Source organism: Drosophila simulans, chromosome 3L (genome assembly GCF_016746395.2).
Source record: "Drosophila simulans strain w501 chromosome 3L, Prin_Dsim_3.1, whole genome shotgun sequence".
Taxonomy (NCBI): Eukaryota; Metazoa; Arthropoda; class Insecta; order Diptera; family Drosophilidae; genus Drosophila; species Drosophila simulans.
In genome coordinates, this window is record NC_052522.2 from 19,398,661 (window position 1) to 19,424,834 (window position 26,174).

The window sequence follows — 26,174 nt, forward strand, 5'->3', positions numbered from 1 at the left end:
GTTTAATCAACTGTTAAAACTGGTTTTTCAATTAGAGTGAAAATGTTGATGATATGATGGCACTGGCACTGGCACCCCAAAGCGATGAGCAGATGACCAGTTGACCAGATGAGCAGTGAAAATCGTTTTATTTTATCATCTTATTTTTTTACCACGACTCTTACGGATTTACATAATTTAGTTGCCCTCGATATTTCGATTTGTTTTTAGTTGCTGGCGATTGTTATTGTCTTATTGCCATTGATTTGATTTAAATTTGTAAGCGTCTTAGCCTTTTTCGCAGCTGCCATCTGTTTCGCTGGAAAGGTCGGCGATTCGAGATTTCGAACTGAGTGACACACTTTGGACTTGAAAAGAGCCAAATCAGCAACGCCCATGGGCTTTTCCATAGTCCTTCGCCAGATTAAAGCGAATTATTTTGCATACCAAATGCGATTCGACGGATCCATCTGTCTGCGCTAATGATTTCCATACATATGAAGATAATCAGCTTTGGCGTTAGTGATTCTAAGCAACTGCCTAATTTATGTAAATCTTGGAACTTCGAACAACATAATAAAGAAGAGCTGGATTAATTTTTCTTACAAATCTGCCTTTTATCGGAGATTTTACATGATTTGAGATGCATTTAATGCGGTACTTATCACCTTTTGAATAATTATTTTAAAATATGGGTGGATTAAACTTATCATTAAAGAATTAAACCCCCAAATACTAAACTAACTACTAGAGCGAAATAAAAATGTATACATTTAAGGATGTGAAATATATTCATTTCCAATGTTTTACATTTCTTTACAAAGTTTATAATATTTTCTATTTTTGAACATACCTTTGAATACTTCAAATCAAGAAAGTAAATTTACTTCATAATTAGATCTTGAATGAAATATAAAAGAAATACAATATCTTATAAAAATACTCGTTTCTTTTTTATTTTCTGTCATTTGATTTAATTTCCTTTTCCCTTTTGATGTAGATAATACATCGATAAAGATATATTGATTATCGATAAAGATATATTGACTATATCCTCTCCAATTTCATATAAATATTTAAATTTGGCTGAGCTTTTCCAAGCTTTCTTTTGGCGTTCTGGGAAAGCAGAATATTAAAAACCAATCAAAACCATAGAAATATGGTTTTTTTGGGGGAAAAGAGAAATTGGTTTCTTTGTAAGAGGCAGGCAAAGCGGAATGGTTAATGAAGGAAATGGTGGCCAAGGCAATAAACCGAAGTCGGAGTGGAAGATGAGCCTGTAAACTGTGAAAGAAATGCATAACCATAAAAAACCAAGACACGAGCTGCGTTGCATAACTGCACTCCGCCCTTGCCCCTCCTCGCAGAGTCGCCGGATCTCCTTTCCGCCGGCTATATCTACATATATCTTCGGCTTCGATCCGCGGGGAGCGTTTAATTTATGGCAGCCAAGAGCATCGAAGGCCTGCAGCAAACAACGGACTTTCTTTTTAGTTAAGACTTCAATCTCCGCTCGTCGGAGCATCGAAAACGAACTGTTTGCCTTTGACTTTCAATTTCGATTTCCATTTTCCGTTTGAAAACTCATCAGCTGCGATCCGCATTTTAATTGCCATCTTGCCATCGTTATGCAATTATTGTGTGTGTCTGAATTTTTCGCAAATCGCCTGTCAAAAGCGGCGATGTCTTCTACTGATCACCTGCCAGCTGCAGCGAAGGTGACCACTTATCACTCACCTGGAAGCTGATGGCTTCACCTTGCCTCGCCGTTGACGTCAGCGAGTGACCAACAATGTTCAATCTCCCACACGTTTCAATGAATCAAAAGGCGGCCCAGAACAAGGAAGCATTTTCGAGAATTAAGTATACGACTAGTTGAGGCGTCAGCTTGGCGAACAGTGGATCGAAACGCTTACAAAAGTTGAGGAATCGAATGCAAATGGGGGAACCTTTTCACAAACTCAGCTAAATGAATTCAGTGGCTAATAAATTCCAGCTGCAAATTTAAATCAAAGCATTGGGAATATTCTGTTTTTAAGTATACTACACATGTCAACGGTTTAATATAAATTATAGCATTCGTTTCTATTCCGAATGAAACCGGTTAGTCGGCCAGGCACGTTACTCTATATTTATGAATTTGAGGTGCCTGCAAACAGGATTAGCTAATTAGTTTTGGTTTATGCATATTTTTAAATTGACAAATTTTAAATGAGTTATTAAGCGGCGAGAAAGCACGAATGCTAAGCCGCGCCAAAAATATATATGATCCCGATTTGAACGAAGGCTATAAAAAGGTTATGAGTTGATGACAATTTTAAAAGTCATAAATAATTATAATTTCAATTAAGCAATTTATTGAACTATGTGAGGTGGGAGTAGGAATTTTCCCTATACTTTTCAATTCTTCCTAGTTTGTGGACCCATTTCCTCGCTATTTCGACCCACTGTGCGGACCGGCTTGCAATTTATGCAAATCGCCCACTTTGCAACTAGTTCACTTACCTCGGCGCGCAAAAGTAAAAGTTTGCTCGGGTTACAATCTTACACACCTGAGCGCAGGTAACCCGTTTTTTGGGCCACTTTTGAGCCGCGGAGAGCCGCTTACCTTGATGGGTGATAAAACTTATTTATGCGTCGCATTCGCACCGCGAGATACATACAACGAATCCCCGTATTTGTATTTGTTTATCTGGCTGCAAATATATCTATATATATATAAATATAATGTGTATTCATATGTGCCTGGTATTTCCAGCCGAAAATTTGCAATGCCTAAGATTAATTAGCGGCTTTTCGATGTGTTAGCCATTGCGCAAAGCGCCAAGTCAAGTCAACTCAAGTCGATTCGTACCAAATCGAATCGTATCGAATCCGAAATACCCAGCCCAAGAACCTGTTTGCCCATCCTCGGAGTCACATTCATATTGAAATCTCCCTCTGCATTGATTTGTGCGCATACGAATTAGCGAATCTTGTAGCCTTTCATACTTTATGGCCGTATAATATAGACCGATATATCTCATTCTAGACCGGATCGAAACATTGGTCCCATCGGCGTTTTTGGGCTGTCCAAAACCTGTCTCGGCATAGGCGAAATTTGCATATGAAATGCACATGGGGGGAGGGGGGACTCCAACTGAAATCGAAACTGAGCTCCACCGAAACGCGTTATTGTTATTCAAATTCGTTAATTCCGAAGAAACTGGTTAGTAAGTCAGTGGGTAGATGGCATACTAAATGGGCGGGGGCTGTCCATTTTATGCTCCTCTTGGCTTCTTAGAAATCATATTTCTGTTGCTAGCTGGCAACTACTAAATACTTAATGTTATTTTGACTGGCTGAAACACATTAAAAATCCAGTATTTGGTTTTTCTTGATTTTTTGTGGTTTTTTCGTTTATTTCATTTTTTTTATTTAAATATACACATACAAATTAACGTAAAACTACAAAAAAGAGTGTAAACACAAGTTCGGATGTTGTGGCTTGCAGTTTTGAATATCTTTTGTTGGTCCTCATGTCGAATTTCATTTCGTTTTTGATTTAACGTAACCGTAACACAGCAAAGACTTGATCCTCGAAATCAGTCAAATAGAGAGTACGAGTGCACTCGTAAAAGTCTTGCAATTCAAATTCAAATGGGCGATAATCGATCGAGTTGTGTTGGGCTAGGGCTTAGGGTTTGGTGTGTGATAGGTATGGGTTAAGTTTGGGTTAGAGTTTGGGTTAGAGCTCGGGGCTCAAGGGACGTGGGGCTAAGATCGCTGACTTAGAAGAAACCATCGCCAGTGGGATCGCTGACCCATGGGTAGTTGTTGGGGCATCGCACGCAGGTCTGCAGGTTGATGGTCTCCCCGGGAACCTCCTTGGAGGTCAGCTTGCAGGTGTTGGGCACCCAGCAGGCGGGCTTGCCCTCGACCACGCACTTCTCCCTCCAGGGCTCGAAGTTCTTGACCTCGCTGATGGTGCGTGGGTTCTGCATCCACTGGATCACCTGGGTCATGGTCACGAAGTACACGTCGTTGTGGTTGGCCAGGATCTCGTCGATCCAGTAGAGGAAGGCGTCGAGGAACTCGGGGTTGTTCTTCAGCCAGGCGGCGTGGAAGTACAGACCCAGGGGAGCGCGGTTCTGGTCGTAGTGGCGGTCGAAGTTGTGGTTCAGGAAGTTGTAGAACTGGTCGCCGGTCAGGATGTTCGAGCAGGAGTCCACCATGGCGCAGCCGGGCAGGTACTCATCGTTGACGGGGTCCTCGCGACGATCCAGCTCGTTCATCACCATCTCCCACACGGCGTGGGATCGGGTGGGGCAGCTCTGCAGGTTGCCGTGGCAGCGGTGGGGCATCCGGAAGTACATGGTGTAGGGCCACAGTGGCGGGTTCGACAGCGGAGCGGTGATGGTGGAGTCGTACAGGAAGGCCTGCTCCTCCATCATGGTGAACTGGTTGTTGCCGCCCACGCGCAGGTAGGGAGCACGCACGCCCACCACCGAGTTGTCCGTGATGTTGGCGAACTTCTCCGTGATGATCCTCATGCCGGCCATCTCCTTGGCCCAGTCGTCCACGGTGGCGTTCGACCAGAAGCGCTCCTCGTCGTTGTGCGTGATCGAGTGCACGGCGATCTCGTGTCCCTTGCGTGCCGTCTCCTGCACCGCCGAGTAGTTGGTGTACTTGTGCGACACGAAGTAGGTGGCCTTGATGGAGCAGCCGTTGGGGTTCTTGCGATCCTTGAAGATCTCCTTGTACAGCTCGATGTTGTTGTTGTTGATGGCGTCGTCGAAGGTGATGGTGATCATCATGGGCACATCCTTGGCGGGCAGGTCGCCGGGAATCGAGGTGCCGTCCTCCGAGCAGAAGCAGTCGGGCAGGACGCACACGGCGGGATCGCAGGGCGGGGCACGGTTGGGATCGTTGTCGATATCTGTGGGCGGGGAAAATGGTACAAATTATGGGGTTAGGTTGGGGAAATCATAAGGTAGATTACGAAAGATCAGAATTGATAGTAGATAATAGTATTAGAGATATTGAAGATATTGGAGATATATGACTAGAATATTACATACCCTGTAAAATACAAATTTATTATAATAAGCTACCCAAGCTAGAACTCCTTTTGCTAACCAACTCTTTTCCCATCAAATAACCAATTACCAATTAATATTCTGCCTGCATTCACCTGGCCGGCAAAAGTTCACTTAACTTTTCATATAAATATTTAAACAATTAGCCAACGGTGAGGGGGAAAAGCTTCGGGGGCAGGGGGTAAGGGGTTGGTTCAATGAACCGAGGCGGTCTGGAAAAGCAATCAAGAGAGGTGGGAAAACCGAAACGCAAAGTGAATGGAAAATGTCTGCACAATGCGAGTTTTTCATCGGTATATGTTTCTTTCATTATTATTATTGGGATTTTTCTTGGCTTTGTTTTGAGCAATTTTCAAGTGTTGTTAATCAAGCGAGGCCGCTTTGAAATGCAGAGAGCGTTCGCTTATTGGCCACACCACACCCATCCCCAAATAAAAAGGCGCCCGACTATCGGCCAAATGCAAATGATGGTCCACTCAATTACCAATTGGTAAGCCTTGCACTTGCCGGCTCGTCAAACGGATTCAATTGCGAAAGTTTCCAAAGATATTAGCCGCAATTATTGTTGCCGCTGTCTCATTTGGCATTTGGTTTTTGGAATTTGGTATTGGTATTGGTTTTGGCCAAAGTGAAATGGCAGGCACGGCATGTAAAGGCCAAAGCATTTTGTCCATCAAGTTTTTCACTCGTTTTTTTTTTTTGCCGGCTTTGTCTCTTTGTTGACCTTTTTGCGCCGTGGCTCCGCTTTCTTTCCCCTCCTTTCTGCCAATATTGGCCAATAATCTGTCGTTAAAGTCGACTGTTATGTCATCCCGGACCGGTTCAGCATTCAGCATTCGGTATTCACTCGGTATTCAACAGATCCCCCGGCATTATTGACTTTTTAGGGCTTTTGGCTTTTGCTCATTTTATTTATTTTTGCAGAGATTGGCTGAGATTGCCGCGCAGATTGCCGAATGAATGTGAGCTGGCTCATTATGGCCAAAGAGGAGCTGCTTGCCAAGATTGGGATGGATTGTGGTCGAGAAATAATTGTGGGGAATTTTGTTTTTAACTGAATTTCGAGAGATCTTTACGTACTTCCGAGAATCGGTAATGTGAAGCTGGAACTATTCATTAATCAAAAGTGTTGATTGAATTCTGGGAACTCTTCATTCTGAATCAACTTCATATTAGTTAATCATTTTGCACAAGTCATGCTCATTTGTTGCCAATTTATATGCACTTATAATCCCAACAGTTTCTTGACATACTAAATGTATCTTAAAGATAGTTATAGACTTTATGTCTGTTGCCCAAGTAAAACTGCACTATTTGGCAACATTTTTCGTATCACTTTCCTCGTTACTTTGTCGCTGTTTTGAAAACTACGATGTATGACCAGTTAATCGCTCTTTTAATCGCCTGCCATTTGCTTCGCCTCCCGGAGACGTGGACTTCCTCATTGGGCCCAAAGGCGAAGTGCTCTAAACTTGGACTGGAGTTATTCAATTGTTTGCGATCGCGCGGGCATGGCTTTCTGCTCGGCTGGGCATTTCAAAAGTCAGGCAGAAGTGCAAATTTTCGCATTTTATAGTTAGATACATTACGGATCGCAATCGCAGGTGGTGGTGAATCTGGCAGAAGCAGCAGCGAGTTGGCCTGATTTATTTGGCTTGTTGAGGCAGCGTTTATATGCCAGGTTAGCCAGCTTAGCCACTTGGGAAATGTCGTTCGTGCGAGCAGAAGAACGCAGTGAGCGTAAACTTATGGCACTCACTGTTCGCTATTGGTATTTTTATAAATTTGTTGCGATTTTGCGCGGTCTGCTGTATCGATCTTTGGTTACTTTTGTTATTATAGTGTATTATTATTTGGTGTTTATGACTGTGTGTTTATTTTTTCGACCGCTTTTGGCTCGGCTTTTGCGGCTTTTTGCAATTGCTAAAAATAACCGTGGCTCTTAAGCCGCTTATGTAAGGCTAATTTACACATGAATCGAAACCACCTATGGAGCGGCATTTTGTTTTGCTACGATTTGATTTCTATTAAGTCCAAGGTTAGCGCTATTACGATGTTGCTAATTAATGATTTAATGTTTTCCATACATGCCTTATTCCCCCCCCCCGCAACCCCCTCTGTTTCAGCCAGCTGGCCACCAGCCGTGTGTCTGACATTTCGTTTCCACTTCACACTTGACATTTCCACCCAAAGATCGCTGTCCATTCGAGATCGGAGCTGATCCCAGCTGGCTCCGAGATCCGACGGAGCTAAAGGGCTTTGCGAAACCGGTTCGTGGGATCTGTGCTGCAGACGGGGTTCCGTTGCATGTGGGCGTCATTGGAATCCCCAAACCCCTTCCAAAAACCAAAAACTAAAAACCAAAAACCGAAAGAAACACGAAATTCAGACACTTGTGTTGTGTCAGTGCTTTCGAGAGTGGAGTTTGAAGTGTTCCTCCTCCGCTGAGGTAATGCTTAAATGCCGTCAACCGGTTTTAAGGTGCGACTGGAGTAACTGAAGAAATTTCGACCAGAGAAAGATATTGGACTCGGATTGGGATTTGGATGTATCAAGAGAGGCAACATAAGATCAATTATTCATGCTATTACCATGTTATCTGACAAAGTATGCACCCATATCATGAGCTTGAGGGCTTACATATATCATTTGAGCCGATGGAGTAATAGCACTCAACCTCGGGCTTTTGGGAAAGCCAATCCTACAAACAACACTTGGCGGCGGCTTACTTCTATTGACGCCCTCCTCAATTTGTGCTGAGTCACACTGAATTATTGTTGTCAAATGTCAAACTTAAATGAAAAAGTGCTTCGAAAAATGTGAGCGAGCCCGCATTATCCCCCATATTGGAGCAATTATTTTTGGTAATTCCATTTCATTGGTCCTTGGCCAAAGTTGGCCTAATGCCCAATTATTGCAATTTAAGTTTGTGGTTGTTCATAAATCATGCATAAAATGGCTAATGCGTACTAATTACATATTTCATTACTTCTGTTAAGTGCTTCGACTTAGGTGTGTCAAAAGCTTAAAAACAAAATAATTATCCAAAGTACTCACCACAGGTGTTCTCATCGGATCCATCCGAGCAATCCTTCTCGCCGTTGCAGAAGAGTCCGCGCTCAATGCAGTTTCCATCGCCGCAGGCGAGGAATCCGTCCTGGCACAGGGGCTCATCCGTGTGGAGCAGGGGCTTCACGCGGCGCTCCTTGTTCTTGGACTTGCAGTTCTTCACCGACTCCTTCCAGTCGCAAGTCTGCTTCTCAATATCGAAGTACAGACCAGCAGGGCAACGGATGGCTTGCAGGCCCTATTGGAAAAATATCAATACAAAATAATAATATTAAGTATATTTTATGAAGAAATATTAAATAGATTAGCAATCCCTCATCAAAAGATTTGTAAGTAAATAAAAGCATTTATAGAAACTTAGCTAGGTATCCCAACTCACCGATGAGGTACATTGGATGACGTCGCGACAGTTGTCGCCCTCGCCGGCCACCAGGCGGAACCACTCGCCGGCGTCCTTGTCCTTGCAGAGCTCCTTCTCGAAGGACTCCTCCTTCTTGGTCTCCTCGGTGGTGGCCTGTCGCTTGAATCGCAGGAGCGGATCGCTGGCACTGGCTGCAAGTCGAAACGAGGGAAATGGAAATATAAATGGATGCAGTGGCAGTTGGAGTTGCAAAACCGGAAGAATTTCCACGGCGAATGTGGGTTGGGTGTGGACTGAGTTGGCTTGGATTGGGTTTGGTTGGGTTTGGTTCCATGTCGCCATGGCCTGGCACTTCCTGTTACAAAAACACAGATACAGATACAGCTACAGCTACAGCTGCAGAGATACAGATACGAGTGGATTTGGCCGGGCTTATAGACATGGCATGCGGTCGGGCTGGTTGGTTGCTTGGTGTGTTGGCCGAAAAAAAAACACGTTTGGCATTATGAAATACGATGTCACCAGAGAACCGAGCGCAGAAACACAAATAAATGTCGGTGCAAAAATAAATACCGAAATCCGAAAAGCGAATTTAGAAACTCGCTGCTGCGCCTGCGCTCTAACTTTGACATTTTGCATCTCGCGGCGCTTGGCAACAGCCGACTTGTCGCGCATTTTTCAAATCGCAATCGGATTCGGATTTGAATTTTTGAAATCGAGGGAGTTGCCGCATTTGCATAACCGTTAATTGACGGACAGCAACACGGCGATGTTTATGCTGCGACTCTAATCATGATCGATGGCCTGTCAAAGTCAAGTGGTCTCGGATTGAGATTCGTATTGAGTTTCAGAGAACTGCATTCACAGAGCTCACATGTCAAGCTGAATGGTTTTCAACGCGACTCAAGGTAAACAATCGTTTGTCCCTTCGGAAAACGAAAGTTGTTTACCAACTAGTCACAGCCGGACGAGTCCTTTTCGCATAATCAAGGTTACCACACGCCACGCCACTCACATCTGCATCTCGAAAACGGCTTTTCAATTTGCAGCCTTCTTGTTTCCGTTTTGTCTGTGAAGGCCGAACCAGTCGAGCAGTTTTAATTGATGTCTTGACAACAACTTCCGCCAGCCAAATGCAAATTGCAGTTCGATAATTAAAACTTATGACTACGGCGAGGCATAAAATATGTGCGTTTCATTGGAGACCTTACCTTCGTTAAAGGCCGCCAGAGCCAAAACGGCAAAAACCACAAACAGTTTTGCCATCTTTAGGTGGACTTGTTGGGAGTGGATCGATCGCTGCTATTTGCTGCACACTTTTTCAGAGTCTTATATCGATGTATATTTTTCTTTTTCCTGGCAAACACACTTTGGTAAAGAAACACTTCTTGGAGCGCTAGTCTTGTCCTTCCGATCGCTATCAAAGCTCCATTTACACTGTTTGCTACGATGCCGCGCACAATTTCTCGAACCCCTCTCTGACACCAAAGCCCCAGACGAAGTCAAAATTGCTTCTTTTATTACACGGCGGCGGCGGCGACGTCTCTTTCGAGCAGCTGTGGTGGGTTTTGAAAAGCTCTGCTGGGGTAGCGCCCAATGCGATCCACAAGAGCTTTGAGCCACCGATTTGCCGATCGCCGATCGCTGATCACTGGCAAGCCCGGCTTTTTGGCTGTTTGGCTTTCTGCTTTTCTGGCTTTCTGCCTTTCTGGCCAATTGGCTTTGGGCCGGAATAGCTCTGTGAGTGTTTGTGTTGCACAAGTCTGGGCCCGATCGTGACCGGATCGTGGTTGAAAAGACGAGAGAAGTGCGGCACGTACGCGATCACTCTTTTATATGCAAAATGGTGGCGGCTATCGACTTCGAACTGCGGTGAGGTGAGAAGTGGAGCCGCCGTGCTTGTGGACTGCAAGTGTGCGAAGTTTGGAGTGCCTGGCAAATGGCACCTATGCACTGGCCGTAATGGCGGATTCCAGAACGTCTGCGGTGCCTCTCGATTGGCAACGAACTCTAGGGACTAGCCCTCTCCATTTTGGGCAGGGTGTCGGATGTGTGTCAGGCCAAACGATCCACTTGGGTGTGCCCAGACAGCCAACCACACATACACATACAGTTGCCAAAAATGCATTTTTAATCATCCTACGTACATACTTTTGTTTGGGTATCTCCCAAGCTCCGGGTATTTAAATTCTCTAGATAAATCTATATACTCTAGATAACTAGTTAAATGATAGTCCACAGTGCGTATGATTGATATGAATTTGTATACTTGCACGTTGCGTAAAATCTTTTCTACTTGGTTCAAGATGAGTAAAGTGCAAATTTCTTGACCAGTAAAATCTTCAAGACTAGTTGCACGGTTTTTTGAAACCTTTCAAAAAGAGCTGTCAGCAAGTTGTTGTTTTTGTTCACAGTCTGGTTTCTAATAAAGAACTTTTGTATATAGATATTATATTCTACATAAGGAGGTCCAAAGGATATGGCTCAACAATTAAAGTTATATACAATAAGAAGAATGTATCTTTGTCATGTCAAGTAAAATAGGAAACTATGCTTGCTTCTTTTTTTCAAATTAACTGGTAAGTGTATTTCAAGTTCGTATTGCTTCAACCAAACTTGAAGAAAGATACATCTTCGATTTTTTTTTATAATTTGACTGCTAAGTAGTTCCTCTGCGTCGTCTGGTCGTTCCAATTTAAAAGCAGTTTTTTACCCGCAGCGACCTTGATCATTTTAAAGCCAAATTAAAGCCATTTATGGCCCACAGAGCGGTACGTCGTGGCTCGACGACTGCCAGCTGACAAAGAGGCGTCTAAAGGCGTGACGAACTGCCACCAACTTGAGCGTTTTTTTTTCAGCTTTTTTTCCAGTTTCTTTCTGATTTCTGGTGGCTCCAACTCCAAAGTGTGCCAAAGTGCTTTGCGGATCGGCGAGGGACCTTTTGGAATTGTCATTGTCTATTTTTGCCACTCTTGACATTTGCATAGAGGAGTAAGGCTGACTGCCAACTGGCCAGGTTGGTGCCTCTCGGCTCGAATTTCCAATTAAGATTAAGTAAAATAAGTCTTTGGCTTGGACTGTTTCCGCTTCAACGCAGACGCACAGCATCTGCCTGATGAAATTTACGTCAATTGGAGAACCAGTTTTCCATTTCATTAAAATTTGCTCATCTCGTTTCGGCGAATTCTTGCAAAACATTCAATGAAATTCACGCTCAAAACCGCAAAAATTTACGATCGGGCAAATTATTAAATGTCCAATTACTGTGCAACCATTTATGCCTTTCCCTTTTATTGGGTTTTCTTTTCTTGCAATGCAATCGCCAGATTGTAGAAATGTTTCGCTTGGTTTCTTGACACTTATTATGTTGATTGTTTTGGATGTATCCTTACCACAAAGTAATTTAATGATTGTCTTCCTGGTGAGAAGATTAAAACATTGCGCCACCTACATCTGAAGATAGAAGTCTGAAGATAGAGCGAGAATATAAATATATACATATCATATCATACATTTTTGGTTCAATTCAATCGTTCTATAAACAGTTTATTGGGTTTGTGGTTTTTGGTTATAAATACAAAGTTTTCATTGTACACATAAAATATAGTTACCTAATGTTTCCTTATCTATGGCTTCTGAATTTGTCGACAAAAATCGATGTTGTGTTATGCAGAACTAAACTCTTTCCAAAATACCCATTTTCATAGACTGCCAATAATCTCATTTTGTCGACCAGTGCAGTTTTATACAATTTCAGATTTCTATGAAAACTCGATTCGGATGCATTCGTTCTCATGGAAGATCTTGACCAAGCCCATGTCGATATCGCTGACAAAAATAGCTCCCTCTAATATAATTTCCATTGTTCTCCGATTCTGGTTCCACATTATATCACACACTTAATATCTCGCGTTACAAAAACAAATTTGCGGCTTTGTGGTTTCCCAGTTGCTTGGTGCCCTTTCTTTGTAATTTTTCGGATTTTACTTTCGCAGAAATGACACAAATTCGCCTTACATTTGGTTTTTCTTTTTGGTCTTATATATTTTGTAATTTTTGTGTTGAAGAAAAATGAATTTCAGTCAAGAATTAGATTTTTGCAACCCGAATTAATGCCATTTCTGCGAAAGTCAAAATCGGAACATGCCCTCGGTTTGTGATCAGAGCAGCTGCTTTTGGAATTTCTCATAGGTACGTACGTTATGGTTTCTCTTATCTCGGTTCAAGTGCTTTGGCAAACTAACAAACTAATACAAAAAGCTAACAACAAGTTTGACTACACACATAAAGCTGACAAAACAAAACAGAATGAAGACCTGCGGGTCGACATGGCGCACCCAGTTACTTCATAATACTAGAAAGGCTGGTGTAACCACTGTTGGGCTGGGCGGGCTCCTGATGCCGACCACACCGTCCACAGCAGCAAATGCTCTTCACCACGTCCAGGAAGCTCGTCTGGTCGAAGTCGTCCAGGTCGGTCATGAAGACACCAGAACTAATGTCCTCTGCAGTGCGCGTTCCTACAAATGCCTTGAGATCGGTGGTGGGAAAGCCATCCTTGTAATACGCCTTTATCGTATCGTAGGCATCCATTATGACGGCAATGAACAGCGACAGGACCACATAAATGTACAAGGATATGAACGAGTACAAGTAGATCTGGCAGAACCACCACAGCCAGGTGGCCTTGCTGGAAAGCGTGGCAAAGGTGGCGAACATATCATCACCGTTTATCAGCGCAAACAAGCACTCTGACGTTGTAGCCAGCGATCGGAACTTCATGTGATAGGGTCCCAAGATCAGCCAGCCGCAGAACACAAATCCAGCATAGATCAGCAAGGCGGCGATAAGGAAGCGCAGAATCTTTGGTGCCGCCTTTTTCAGCGTCAGTATCACAACGTTGTAGGTTTTGAAGAAGCCGAGGTAGCGCAGCACTCCGAACCAAACAAGCAGGTTGCCGATTCCCAGAAAAAGCGAGCAGGTATCCCATTGGTCCACCACTAAGTACCTTCCCTCGATTTGCTCTTTCAGAGCTGATCCAATGATCAAAAGGACGTCATTGAAAATGATCATGATGTACCTGCGAAAGCAAAACGTTTTATTATAGTCTGCCACCTTTCTGGTAATTTTTGGGTTTACGTCGGCTTAACCTTTGTTGCCAAGATAGCCGGGATTTTTATAGCACAAAACAAAGGACTCACCAAAAGTTAACGAATTCCAGTCGGCCATCAAAGCTCAGCTCCTTGCCGAATTGCGAACGGAAAAAGTTGACAGTTGTACATCTCAGCAGATATGCTCTCCACAGAGCCCTTGTACAGAGTGCAAAGGATAGTGCGCAGGTTAGTAGGACGAATATATTGAGTACGCTTCGCAGCATGGAATCGAAATTGGCCTCTGATATGAAGTCCGTTGCTCCGTGGCACTTTAGCCGCGTCGCCTCCGCATCCAGTGAGAGCAGCATCTGCCCGTCGTGGTCTCGGTTGTTAAACATTATGGCAATGTCAAACCGAAAACAATCAGGAGCAGAAAGAGGCCCGCCGTTCGCCTTGAAATTCACCGTCTTTATCTTGAACGTCAACTGTGCGGAGACAAGTGATGCAAAATTGACCTCCACATCGCGCTGCCTGAGGTAATTCTCCACCCCAATGGTGGTAACGTTCGGAGGTAGTCGTTCACACACCTCGTCGATGTGTGGATCGAAAATGTAGGACTCATTAAAGCCAAATATGGTGCCCTCTCTATAGTTCTGTAGGCAAAGTTTTAGTGGCGGCATTGTGTTGTTGGGCGTCGGGTAGTCGTATGGTCCAATAGACCGGCTCACATTCGCGTAGCCATCGACCGCATACTGGACAGTGTCGAAGAACTCCGATTTGAGGTATAGAGCAAAGGGTCCCACAGCAGGTGGATAACTCTCCACCTCCCGGGAAGAATCCCAGCCGCGCAGGAATAGATGCGAGAAGGCAAATCGGTTATCACCCGTGTAGTTGATGTGGTTATACCGCGAGTGGGCAAAAAGGCACAGTTGCATCGTCACCAGAAAGATTTTTACAATCTGAAAGAAAAAATTGGTGAGTTGCTAAGAAATGTTCATAGTATAACTTTTAAAGTTTCTATTTGCCTTTGGCCCCAGGCGACGAACCCTCTTTTGCTCGCCAGTTCAGAGATCTAGATGCTGAGCTATAAATAAAAGCCGAATTATGCTAGGGCATGCGTCAGACTATATTTATTGGGTATCTATAGGAAATCTAATTTAGTTGTAGACCTTAAATGACTAGTGATAACATTTCGCATTAATCATTAAAAATCGCATGAAACCTAGCCCGCAAGAAATCCCCCTGGCACCGATGTATATCGCATATTGAATAACTTTTTGGGTTGTACGAGTGCGCCCACACGCAGTATCTAGCCATAAAATTCTTGAATTTTCCCTTGCTTTATTACGTATTGTGCTAACTATAGTTGAACCTATCAGATAAGGCATCGATAAGAATGGAGGGGCTTAACAATGCAAGCAAAGTAATCAAGACTGTGTTGACTCTACCCCATTTTACATGCTCGAAATCTAGACAAACATTGAAGATCGGAGAAGGCTTTTTAAAGGCCTCTTTAAATTGAGAAAAATGCCTAAATAAGTGGTTCGGATGTGTCACCCGAGTTCCGCCCCCAAACCCCGCGCATCACGCGACATCAATTAAATAGCATTCATCCAGATGCGAACTGCAAATGAAACCCGGATGTGAACTCACCTGCACGACGAACTTGTACGGAAATTTCCGCTTGGCCTGCCATTTCTCAATGGGGTTCATGAAGAAGAACTGAAGCTTCCTGCGCATTCGCTCCTCCTGGTAAGATGCAGCCGAGGATCCGGGGAACTCGGGCTGCTCCTCGCGGCCGTCCACGGAAGGTGGGGCCGTGCCACTGCCGGCGGATATGGGCATGGGCACCACCGGGGCCACTGGAGTGGACTGCAGCTGCACTTGACGCCGCAGTATCCTGGTGTTCACATACTCCTCGTCGCTCTCCGGCGACTGCTGCTGTTGCTGGGCAGCCTCGTAGCTGTCCGTGCGGCGCTTGACGGCCGGAGCTGTCTGGGCTCCGGGGCCGTAGCTCTGCATCTCGATGCGCTCCTCCTTCGTCGCGAGGTCAAGTCACCTGCGTTGTTGTTCTCCGTGCTAACTTTCTTTTGCCCGCCCAGTCGACATGCAAAAGAAGAATCCGCACAGGCGCAACAAGCAATCGGGGGAGGGGAGGTAAATATGTGTTCTTTTGCAATTAATACGCGACTCTTGCCAGCGAATTTAAATTAAATACTGGCCAAAAGACCACGAAAATTGCTTTGTTTTCAACAGGGTTAAACGATTACCGATGTTTATTCGATACAATGGACTATTCATAATAGAGTACAGCATCGATACTTGTTTGTAATCATCGATTATTTTCATCGCTTAAGACCTGCTTCGACTATCGCGCGCCTTGGCATCGGTAATAAAAATTCAAATGCGTCGATGGCAGCACGGTGGAACATGAAACATGGAGAATTTTTAATTATTTATTTTTCCGTTATGTGGACGTGAATTCCACAAAATAATAATGTAATAGTGCTAAGAAAGGAAAGATCTAACATTATAGAATTTTCTTGAGTTTACCTCTAAATGTTGAAAAAAATAATTAAAAATGTTAATGAATGTGTTCCAAATTCCACCGTTCCTCCAAGGCAGCTAACTCATCGACGCTAAATTGACGCACATTCAAAATGATATTGAGGTTCGTCCATTTATTATACTGTGATGTTCAAGAAATATGGCGACTTCTTATTTTTATATTTTTGAATGTTATCTAGAAACCTTCTTATTTTAATTTTCCGGTCTAGAATATGAAAACCCCATTCTTACATTGTATTTTACATTAAAGATACATAGGTACTTACATATGTCAATTTCTGTCACTAATGCATACTTATCTTATTAAATTGAAGTTAAGAAAAAAGTAATAGCGTAAAATAATACAAATTTCTTTGCAACAAATAAAATACTCATAGGAAAAAACAAATGTTTTCTTTCTGCCCAAGGACTGTTCATAAAACCCACGAAGTCTTCCATACGTTTAACTGTTCCCAGCGCATAAACATTGCAAAAAGAGTTCCAATAAAACGATGGCTTTAGTTGATCCCTTATATGCCTAACATGTTTTTTTTTTTTTGTATTTACTGAAGTCGTGCAACAACGTTTGTCGAAACACAAAACCCAACTGTTCCCAGTGCTCAGAATATTTTAGAAATGTTTCTTTAAGAAAAAGCTTTAAGTGTTTAAAATTTCTAGTTTTTCCCGCAGCATTCACCCTCGTATCTACCATCTATTGAACATTTTGCACCATTTAAGCATATCTGGACAACAGATTTTTAATAGTTTCTCGTTTGTATTTATATATGGCAAATTTAACAAAGTTTCATTTAAAAATATACATACATACATACATACAGCTAAAACACCTCTCATCGGGCGCCTTTTCGCACTTCTCTGCTCACAATTCGCGTTCAATTAATTAAAATTATTATTTTAGCTTTAGAGACTTAAATATTACGTACAATCACACGCACTTAACTACGTACTAGCAAAACACATTGATACATTACATTTTTCCACGCTCGTTTTGATTTTCAAATACATAAATTAACTAGTTTCTGTTTTAAGCATAATTTGTTTGCTGCAGCGCATCGTGTATGGAAAGCAAAAAATTTCGATTACATTTACATAAAATATTTGATTTTGATTCTCCATCGTCGTATAAATATGTGTGTGGTTGTGTTTATGTGTTACATTTACAAACGTACATTTAGATGTGTGGGTGTGTGTTTATTTTATATAAAACAATAACTAGTCTGAAGACCTTGTGACTAGACGGTTTTTTCGGCTTCTCTAATATGTATGTATGTAGAGTTATAAAATATATGCTATGTATGATTTTCGCTTCAGCTTCTGCTCGCTTCTACTTCGGGATCGCAGGATTTTCCTCGAAAACGAATTAAAAATAGTTTGGAAACCCATAGGACACATATGTAGAGTCCTGCAATGCCAGAGCGATCAAAGAGTTAAGAACCGGCTGGTATATGTTTATAGGTGGATGACTTCCAACACAGACACACAATTCGTTCGATCCATACAAACTACAATACATAAAACAAAGAAGTAAGCCAAAAGACGATCGTTTCCTGCTCGACTCGGTTCCTGAGTAACTTTTCCATCTTTCTCATCCGGCTATTTAGCTCATCCTGGTCATCCTGCTCCTTCTTCCTTAGTTTCTACACTGCCTCCTCCTTATCTCTACACTATACTCTCACGATCGCGGGCTGCTGCCGATGCCGCCATATCCGTGAATCCGGTTCGTGCGCCGTGCACACCGCTGGGCAGGATTCCCACTCGCCTAGCCTCACCGCTGCGCACGCCGTTGCCCTTAAAGATGTTAGTCATCCAGTTAGTCAGCTTGCTCCCACCAGCCGCTTTGGATCTATGGTGCTGATTGGAGGAACCGCTGAAGAAGTCCAGATCTCCGGGGTGGCGGTTATCAATATCGGCGGCATAGCTAACGCTATTTCCGCCATGCCCACCGGGTCCATCCATGTGCTCCAGTGAGTGCCAGCGTTTGTTGTGCGCCAGCATCTCCTCTGGTGGCACCGACAGCGATGCCTGGCGTTGCAGCAGGGGCGACTCAAGATCATCCTCGACGTTCACACCTCCGTTGCAGTTGTTGTTCAGATGCTTGGCACAGTTGCTCCCACCTCCTTCTCTTCCTCCTCCTGCCGACCTTCCTGTAGGAACAATGCTAACCTGAGCGTTGGGAAAGCTGCCTGAATAGCGGAGAGCGGGCAGTTGGCCGTTGTCGTGGCGCATCAGAAGGCCCAGCTCATCGTCGTAGCCATCGGTGGCATCCACCGGGTTGGCGGTCATCTCGTCATCCAAATCCAGCTGACTCGAGTGTACTTCACCGTTGGGATTCCCACTGATCAGCGATACACCCGTGTCCAGCGATCGGGAATTGTTCTTGGACAACTTTGATGGCGGCAACTTTACCCTGTCGTGACGTTTGCGCAGTTGCTGCATGGGCATGGGATCCAGGGAGCGAGACTCTCGCAACAGCGTGTCTGCGGAGTCATCATCGTTGTCTCCCAGTTGGGGTAACTGGGCAGCACTGATAATCCGATGGGGCCGCACCATGGCCAACGGCTTGTGCAGTGCATTGGGCTGACGCACTAGTCCAGATCCAGATCCTGACACTCCTCCCGATCCCCCATCCATATCACAGTTAGTTTCGTTTGTTTCGGAATGATTCAGCGTGCTAAGCGAGGCCTGTGCGGATTCGAGGAGAGCTCCCCCCACGAAGTGCCCTGCGCCCAGCCCATTGATGGGGGGCCGCTCTCGATCCCTGTCACGTTTGCTGACCATGCGCGGTGATTCCCTCACGGATCCCTGGAGGCTGTACGTTGATTCGCCGTCCATCGCCCTGGGAACTGTGCTCTGGCGTCTTGATCCGGTGCCGCAGAAGTGCATAGCCTGGATGCTTGGCTGACGGGAGTCGGGATTCAGCTTTGGGCTCTTTCGAGGACGACTAAACAGCGGCGGCGGCATGTCCATCATGTCCACTAACTTCTTCTGTATAGCATTCTCGTTGGCTCCGGTTAGCCACCAAGTAACCACCTCGCCCTTGCCCTTCATATTGACCAGCCCGCGTTCCTCGGTTATGTAGCCACCACCCAGTTTGTCCAGCGCCAGCTTGCACTTATTGGAAATGTGAATCTTTAGCGCCTCTCCGTTGCTCTCCATCCGGGACGCTGTATTCACGGTGTCACCAAAGAGGCAGTACCTCGGCATGGTGAGACCAACCACGCCCGCTACCACCGGACCCGTGTGCATACCAATGCGCAGCTTCAGCGTCTCGTTGGGACGATGGGCTATGCGGTGCTGCTTGACCGCGTGGAGCAGCTCCAGGGCCATCGAAGCTATCTCGCCTGCATGTCGATCTCCGTTCTTAATTGGCAGACCCGAAACCTAAAATATACAAGGAAAAAGTGTGTTTTTGATTAAGTGTCTCTAAGTTTCTCTTTTATAACATGAGTGAGCTTACTTACCACCATGTACGCATCTCCAATGGTTTCTACTTTATAGACATCATAGCCGCGTATGATGCGATCGAACACTGTGTAGAGATCATTCAAAAAGTTCACCACTTGCAGCGGTGTGCTCTCCGCCGACATTGCAGTAAAACCAACAATGTCGCTAAAATATATGGTGACCTAGAAGCAGTAAACAGATAGGAAACTCCATTAGACATTATGAATCAAATTAATATTTGGGAGCGTGTAAAGCTTGAATTACCAACTTACCAAATCATATGAAACGGGCTCCACACCCTGACCCATGGTCAATTTTTCGGCCACCGATTGCGGTAGCATGCGATGCAGGAGATCCTCCGTTTTCATCTTTTCCTCGCACAGGAGACGCGTGCGCTCGGTGACAATGTCCTCCAAGTTGTTGGCATACTTCTCCATCATTTCCATCATTTGGTCCATGATGTTCTTGGTCTTACCACCACGCATCTTCTTCAAGCGATTGCTAAAGGCAGTCGGGAGCAGAATATTATGTACCCATCATTTAAATGCAAAGTTAAATTCTATTACCGTATGACACTGAATTCGGGCCGCTCTTCGGGATCTTCAGCCCAGCAGTCTCTGATGCAGGCCAGTACGTAGTCCGGACAGGACTCGGCCTCTATAATGGACTCCACTTCCGGCCGAAAGGGATCCTCTCCCTTGAGCGGTAGCTTCTTGACATAGTCTACGATTTCCTTTGGTTCAAAGTTAATTTGTCCGAACGGACCCTTACGACTAAATATCTCGTACATGATGATGGCAAAGGCATAGACATCGCCCTTCTGGCTGCCGTGAACGTGATTCCGCAGCAGCTCTGGAGCGCGCCAAAGTTGATCTGGAAATAGGAGATAGTTCGCAAACAGTTAGTCAATCTGCAAATCGGAATGATTCTGCAATATCTTACTTCGATAATGCTGATGCTCCCCGATGGATTCGTTTTCGGCACACTGCCGCAACTCGTGCAGCCCGAAATCGGTGACTTGGAGCATCCAACGCGAGGTGACCACACAGTTTGAGGATTTAAGGTTACCATGATAGACGAGCTGAGAGTTGTGTATGTAGATCATGCCCTGCAAGAAATTAAAACATTAACTCATAAATCTATTGAACACATAAAAACAAACACAAACACACAAAAACAATATACCTTTATGAGGTCGTGAATAAGCGAGGCGATGAATAGATCGTCCAACTTAATATCCTCGTTCTCAATGATGTCGTAAAGACTGCCTTTGGCACAGTAATCGGTGACTAGAAGAATGCGTGTTGGCTCCACGCTGGCGCCAATGAAGCTGTTGATGTTATCGTGACGCAGTTCGCGCAACAATCGCATCTCCTTCATGATCTCCCTGGATATGTCTCGCTTCCGGGGGAATTTCAACTCCTTAATGCGAACCACGGCACCGCGGAGGCGACCCGTGGAGGTAACAAACTGGTTGGTCCAGCGTGAACCATAGCTCTGGGCACTCATCAAGCTGACCTGTTGGTAGGAAAGAATTCATTTATAAAGGTTAACTAGCTGACCACCATATATCGACTTACTTTGCTCGGTGAGGAGACAATCTCGTTGCCAGAATAACCCTTTATTTCGTTTGGGTCGATCTTCCAGAGTAAGCCCTCAATCTCCAACTCGATCTTCCACTTTCGATATATGCTCATGGTGATAACACCTGAGCAGAAGAGCAGTACGCCCAAAACCACAGCGGCGACCGTGGACGTATAGTGGGTGTCGTCCTTTTTACACAGCTCGTCAGCAAAACCGCACATCGGTTCATCTGCGGGCTTCTCTCCGCCCGATGGCCAATCTATGGAACCATTGATCAGCTTGTACTCCTGTCGTATGCAACAAAATATGAATGATGAGTTAAATGATGAAATTTCGTGGGGCACGCAAGATAAGCGGTAACCAATTGAAAGAAAGGCAAACTAAAAAAGAGAAGACGACTCACTCACTGGATGTTCTTCGCCTTGATGAAAGTAAGCTACAGGAACCATGTGATAGTTGCAGGGCATGTTGTTGGAGTTGTTCCACTTGTGTGGCTTGTAGGCCAGGACCGAAAAGTTACCCTCCGAATCGCCATACTGATCGATCTTGATTTTGGATCCAGTTATGCCTTTGGTGGGAAAAGATGAAGTATTTCAGAGATATATTATAATAAAATCGGTCGGTCAGTGGATAAACTCACTCATGTAAGTACGGTTTTTGATTATGGTATCGATTACACGTGTTCCGTTGCTGGCCACCTCGAAGATCACATCATCGGTCAAGACTCGGGTCTCCTCCCGCAGCATTTTGTCCACAGCCCAGGCATATAGCTTCACCGAATCGTACAGATACGCGGCATAGATCGATATGAACTAATCGGAATCGAAACGAGAAGATGGAATTTATATCTGCAGGGCTTTTCCATTTTTTGATGCACTCACCTTGCTAAAATTACTTTCTACAAACAGCCTGGGAATTTCCAAATTGAACGGCGGCTTTGAGCTGTACTTCTGCACTTGTTTAGTGAACTGTATGTAGTCCTTTGTGGGTGGCGTGGATGCCACGACGAGAAGACTGCGGGCCATTTGATTGAAGTTCTCCGTGCTATGGCAATTGGACATGAATGTTATTTGATCCACTCTGCGCAAGTACTTTTCTGCCTCCCTGGAAAAAGAGCAATTTTTAAGCCGCTGGACGAAAGGAAGTCCGCCAAAATCACTTACCTCTCCGAATAGACCATCATGTCGACAAAGATCACCATATACTCGCCACGGGCAAACAGACCAGCGGTCTCCATGGAACTCATAAAGTCCACCAGACTATTGGCCGCCCCCAGAAATACGTAGATTCGTGTGCGATTCATCGTGTTTTGCACCAGCTGTTTGCGAAAAAAATACAAATTAGATTCGATTTCGGTTATATTTCAATCACTCCACCCTCACCTGGTACCAATACCCAGAACGACAGCAGTCCAGCATCTGCTCACAGCACTTGACTCGATTATCGATGAACGACTGCTTGTGGTTGATGGTCATATTCCGCTTGGTGGCCTGATCTTTCAGCAGATCTGCCACCGGACTCCACACATCCTCGTACAGAATGGAGAACTTATTCCACGCATAATATCGCAGGAGGGCAAGCAGCGACTTAACAACCTGAAAAACACGAGTGTGTGCATCAAGTAAAATGTCAAAGGATTAAGAGTTGGATATGCGGAGCTAGCACACAAATCGACACGGCTTTTGTTTAGCTACGACATGGGATGACATTCTAGAAACACTAGGTGAACCACAACTGCAAATAGTTTAAAGAGATTCGCCTATGGTGTTTGCGGTTAATGGATTTTACCTATTTCCTCGCTGCAAATATGCCATGAAAAATTATGAAATTTCATTTCAAACCCCAAACAAGAAAACATGCAGTACAAAGCACATTTTTTCTCTGGTTTCTGTGTAGAGTTACCCCTTACCTAACATATGTAGGAATATTAAAATTGAGCTAATCTTATTATTTTGTATTCTCACTACCCATTTCTTCTGGCAAAACATTGCATTGTTTTTATCTTGCGGGCATTCGTTCACTTCTTTTGTCCTTCCCATTCTGTCGTTTGTTGTCCCCGGTTTGAGGATAATCCGAGGCTAAATGGCTGTGCCTGTCGAGTCTCAAAGCCACCGCAAGGAAGGACGCCCCGTCTCGTCTTGGCACACCCACCCACCCAGCCACCCACCCATCCATCCAACCATCCACCTGTTGCTCCCGGCTCTTGCTCACCTGTGTATCTGGCGGCTCGGTGCGGGCGAATGTCGGTATGGCGGATGCACGGTACTCTGCACATTTCTGTTGAAAGGGGGAAAACGAAAAGAAATAAGAACTTCACTTGCATGAAAAATGTGGTGCATGAAATTGTCTGCACCCGCGGCGGCAGGGGTGCATCATAAGTCAGGCGCTTAAGATACATACGTAGGAAATCATTGGAATGTTTCGACTCTGCGAGACGATGGCCTCCACATAGCAAGGTCCTTCCGGGCCGAAAATGGTGGCGATGCCATCGCATATCATCTCGGTGATGGCCTTGGTGGCCAGTACCGTGTCCCCCTTGGTGTCATTCCAGCGCAGATCCAGGTACACATTTGGCAGAAGATTGGGATCTTTGTTGACCTGTTTGCGGAACGAAAACGAAAGACTTTCAATAACAATTCTATCTTTGTTGACGCAGTTTCAATACTATCGAGTTCAAATAGTCGGGGATACTACATACTTACAACTAAATCGAAGCTCGTACTTACCTCATCCAGGGCCATAGTCAGGGCACCGGAAATGGCCAGTCCCTGACGCGTCTTGAGATCGCCAGTGAGGGCCGTTAGGTAGCCGACTGTGAGGACGGTGCGATGATTGCTACAGTCGCGTACCGCCACCGACAGCAAGAGTAGTAGATTAAAGGGCCAACGCGTCATGGCCCCTTAGGCCGGGGCCGTTCAGCGCGACGCCTATGGGTCCCAACGGATTCTCACACTGCAATGATGGGAACGAAGGAGAAGGATCAGTTGAGAGCAGGAGCAGATACTGAAGCAGGACCGAAGCTAAGTGAGGACGCAATTGAAACTGCCAAGGACCCCTTTGCATAATAAAAATGCATGTTTGACAAAGGCAAACACAAATAGAAAACAGCATGCTGAACGCATTTCAGACACTTGGCTTGATTCAGACGAAAGAGCTGCCAGGCAGAGAAGCTGGCAAGCAGCTGCAGTCCGACTGCCCCGAACACAGAGAATAAATGATGGCAGGATATAATATTAAAGACTCTAAAATGCATATATTCCTAAGCAATTACATTCAAAATATGCATATTATACCAATTCTTAGCTTCTTTCAACAGCTGCTTTACTCAAAAATATCAAACCAAATTGGGAATCAAGTAGGGTGATCATTTTTCCCTGTTTATCAATAAGCTGGAACTACTGAGTGTCGCACAGGACGCAAAGGGAAATGACGCTGGGTGTGCTCCAACAGGCAACCGGATGCCGGGCAAGTGCCCACGCAGGGAAATGTCAAATGTTGGAATGGCCAACTTCAATATCGTTGACCACCACTCGTCCGTCGGCAGCCGAAACGAGCTTAGGAATTTTTTAATTAGGCTCTTCAGTTCTTCGCCATGGGAATTAGGAGCGAATCACCGATAAGTAGCTTACTGCAGAGGCCTCTTTCCGCCGAGGAATGCCATATATACATCCGTACACACATATGTATCCTCCGGAATGGAGGCCCATAATGGGGAGCTCACAGCTTGTTATTATTAATTATGCATGCGTTGATTTTGCCATTATGCAATTTCGTTTGAGGCATTAAATATATATATCGCCGGCGATTTCGTTTCAGACATTTGTTTGTTATTATCCCTGTCCACGGCAACACAACCCCTCCCTCCTCCCCCCTCCATCAAGCCACTTTCCCCACAGCATTGTCCTGATTGTTTGCGCTAAAGTGAAAGCTTATTCCATGGGATTGGATTACTCAACTGTTCGGTCGGATGATGGCATTCATCCTTGTTTGTCTTTTTTTTTCAACAGGCTCACGTGTAAGTTTAATTAAAAGAATAAAAGAATGGCGAAAGCCAGTAGGAAACGGAATGTAGGGCAACAATTTGATTATAATGCGGAAATTTAATTCAGTTAATTTAAAAAAAAAAGGTTACCACAAACGACTGGGACATCGGTTAACTGTGAAGCACTTTGAACTTCCAGCAATAAAACATAAAATTAATTAATATCGAATGGCTTTTAAAAGCCACAAGCTAATTTTAATTCACAGCTAAAAATCATAAGCCCATTAAAGCTACACAACTAAAGCAAATCTTTAAGACATGATAAGAGACATTAGAAAGCATTAGGAACTCACGAACTTTCCTGATAATTTGAAAAAAAAAAAATAAACTCATGAGGAATTCAAAATGCTGGCACTTAGACGGGTAATCTTTAGAGCACCCCAATCTGAATCAACAACAATCGACGAGCCATAAATTTGCATTTTCGACACACTTCGCATACCATATTTGTTTTTTTGAAGCCGTATATTCGTCAATGTTGCAATTTAAAATTAGAACTACTTGGCCGGGCTAGCTAAATTTGGGCGCCACTGATAAATATTTGCGCACCATTTTGGCACAATGCGAAACGCGTTTCCAAGAATGGCATTTGAATACAGTTATGCGTGGCTAAAGCGGAAATAGTCTTTCCTAGAATCTAGATTAGCAGATACGTATGTAGATTGGTCTATAAACACATTATTTAAGTGGAGAAATACTTAAGGTCGGTGCTATCATGGATGTAAATAGCTGTAGTAGATAGTAGACAAAATCTAAACACCATTTCCATTTCATTGATGAGTTTCTAACTAAGCTACTTAACTCTGAATAACAATACTAACATGAATACAATACTAACATAATACTAATACCAAACCTTAAAATTTGTTGGAATAATCAAATATTTCCAACTATTACAATAACTTTGAATGTAAAATGGATATATTATATTCAAGGAACTTATAAGAACGTAACAA

The 26,174-nt window shown here is 44.2% G+C and overlaps 3 protein-coding genes across 8 annotated transcripts in view; all 3 read right to left on the reverse strand.

Annotated features, from left to right (window-relative positions):
- Positions 1-3,344: 3,344 nt before the first annotated feature.
- Positions 3,345-10,122, reverse strand: LOC6738728 (chitin deacetylase 1). The gene is made up of 4 exons (XM_002085493.4): positions 9,699-10,122; positions 8,506-8,678; positions 8,115-8,364; positions 3,345-4,897 (listed from the first exon to the last, which is right to left on the reverse strand). The coding sequence occupies exons 1-4, from the start codon at positions 9,751-9,753 to the stop codon at positions 3,750-3,752; spliced, it is 1,626 nt and encodes a 541-aa protein (XP_002085529.1). The 5' UTR covers positions 9,754-10,122; the 3' UTR covers positions 3,345-3,749.
- A 1,890-nt stretch (positions 10,123-12,012) lies between these two features.
- On the reverse strand, positions 12,013-15,884 carry LOC6738729 (mucolipin-3). The gene is made up of 3 exons (XM_016169230.3): positions 15,234-15,884; positions 13,689-14,539; positions 12,013-13,567 (listed from the first exon to the last, which is right to left on the reverse strand). The coding sequence occupies exons 1-3, from the start codon at positions 15,600-15,602 to the stop codon at positions 12,829-12,831; spliced, it is 1,959 nt and encodes a 652-aa protein (XP_016032540.1). The 5' UTR covers positions 15,603-15,884; the 3' UTR covers positions 12,013-12,828.
- A 975-nt stretch (positions 15,885-16,859) lies between these two features.
- The window catches only part of LOC6738730 (receptor-type guanylate cyclase Gyc76C), a 38,220-nt gene continuing 28,905 nt past the window's right edge, over positions 16,860-26,174 (reverse strand). For 5 of the 6 annotated variants that reach the window (XM_039293204.2, XM_016169227.3, XM_016169228.3 and 2 more), the window contains exons 4-18: positions 23,903-24,128; positions 23,577-23,774; positions 23,388-23,453; positions 22,559-22,771; positions 22,340-22,494; positions 22,058-22,280; positions 21,817-21,988; positions 21,584-21,744; positions 21,173-21,463; positions 20,778-21,110; positions 20,535-20,700; positions 20,159-20,465; positions 19,865-20,093; positions 19,610-19,774; positions 16,860-19,529 (exon numbers count right to left, since the gene is read on the reverse strand). In XM_039293204.2, coding sequence (XP_039149138.1) covers positions 17,808-19,529; positions 19,610-19,774; positions 19,865-20,093; positions 20,159-20,465; positions 20,535-20,700; positions 20,778-21,110; positions 21,173-21,463; positions 21,584-21,744; positions 21,817-21,988; positions 22,058-22,280; positions 22,340-22,494; positions 22,559-22,771; positions 23,388-23,453; positions 23,577-23,774; positions 23,903-24,070 — 4,569 coding nt within the window. In that variant the 5' untranslated portion in view covers positions 24,071-24,128 and the 3' untranslated portion in view covers positions 16,860-17,807. Of the gene's footprint in view, positions 19,530-19,609; positions 19,775-19,864; positions 20,094-20,158; positions 20,466-20,534; positions 20,701-20,777; positions 21,111-21,172; positions 21,464-21,579; positions 21,745-21,816; positions 21,989-22,057; positions 22,281-22,339; positions 22,495-22,558; positions 22,772-23,387; positions 23,454-23,576; positions 23,775-23,902; positions 24,129-26,174 lie in introns of those variants that run through there. The other variant, XM_016169229.3, reaches the window with a different exon arrangement.

What these genes read in the sequence shown, in the direction of transcription:
- LOC6738729 (XM_016169230.3), bottom strand. Translation starts at nt 15,602, where the DNA reads ATGCAGAGCTACGGCCCCGGAGCCCAGACAGCTCCGGCCGTCAAGCGC. An exon ending in CGTACAAGTTCGTCGTGCAG is followed by an intron (nt 14,540 to 15,233) that starts GTGAGTTCACAT and finishes TTTTTCTTTCAG; the next exon opens with ATTGTAAAAATCTTTCTGGT. An exon ending in CTGGAATTCGTTAACTTTTG is followed by an intron (nt 13,568 to 13,688) that starts GTGAGTCCTTTG and finishes TTGCTTTCGCAG; the next exon opens with GTACATCATGATCATTTTCA.
- LOC6738728 (XM_002085493.4), bottom strand. Translation starts at nt 9,753, where the DNA reads ATGGCAAAACTGTTTGTGGTTTTTGCCGTTTTGGCTCTGGCGGCCTTT. An exon ending in TCTGGCGGCCTTTAACGAAG is followed by an intron (nt 8,679 to 9,698) that starts GTAAGGTCTCCA and finishes TTCGACTTGCAG; the next exon opens with CCAGTGCCAGCGATCCGCTC. An exon ending in ATCCGATGAGAACACCTGTG is followed by an intron (nt 4,898 to 8,114) that starts GTGAGTACTTTG and finishes CCCCGCCCACAG; the next exon opens with ATATCGACAACGATCCCAAC.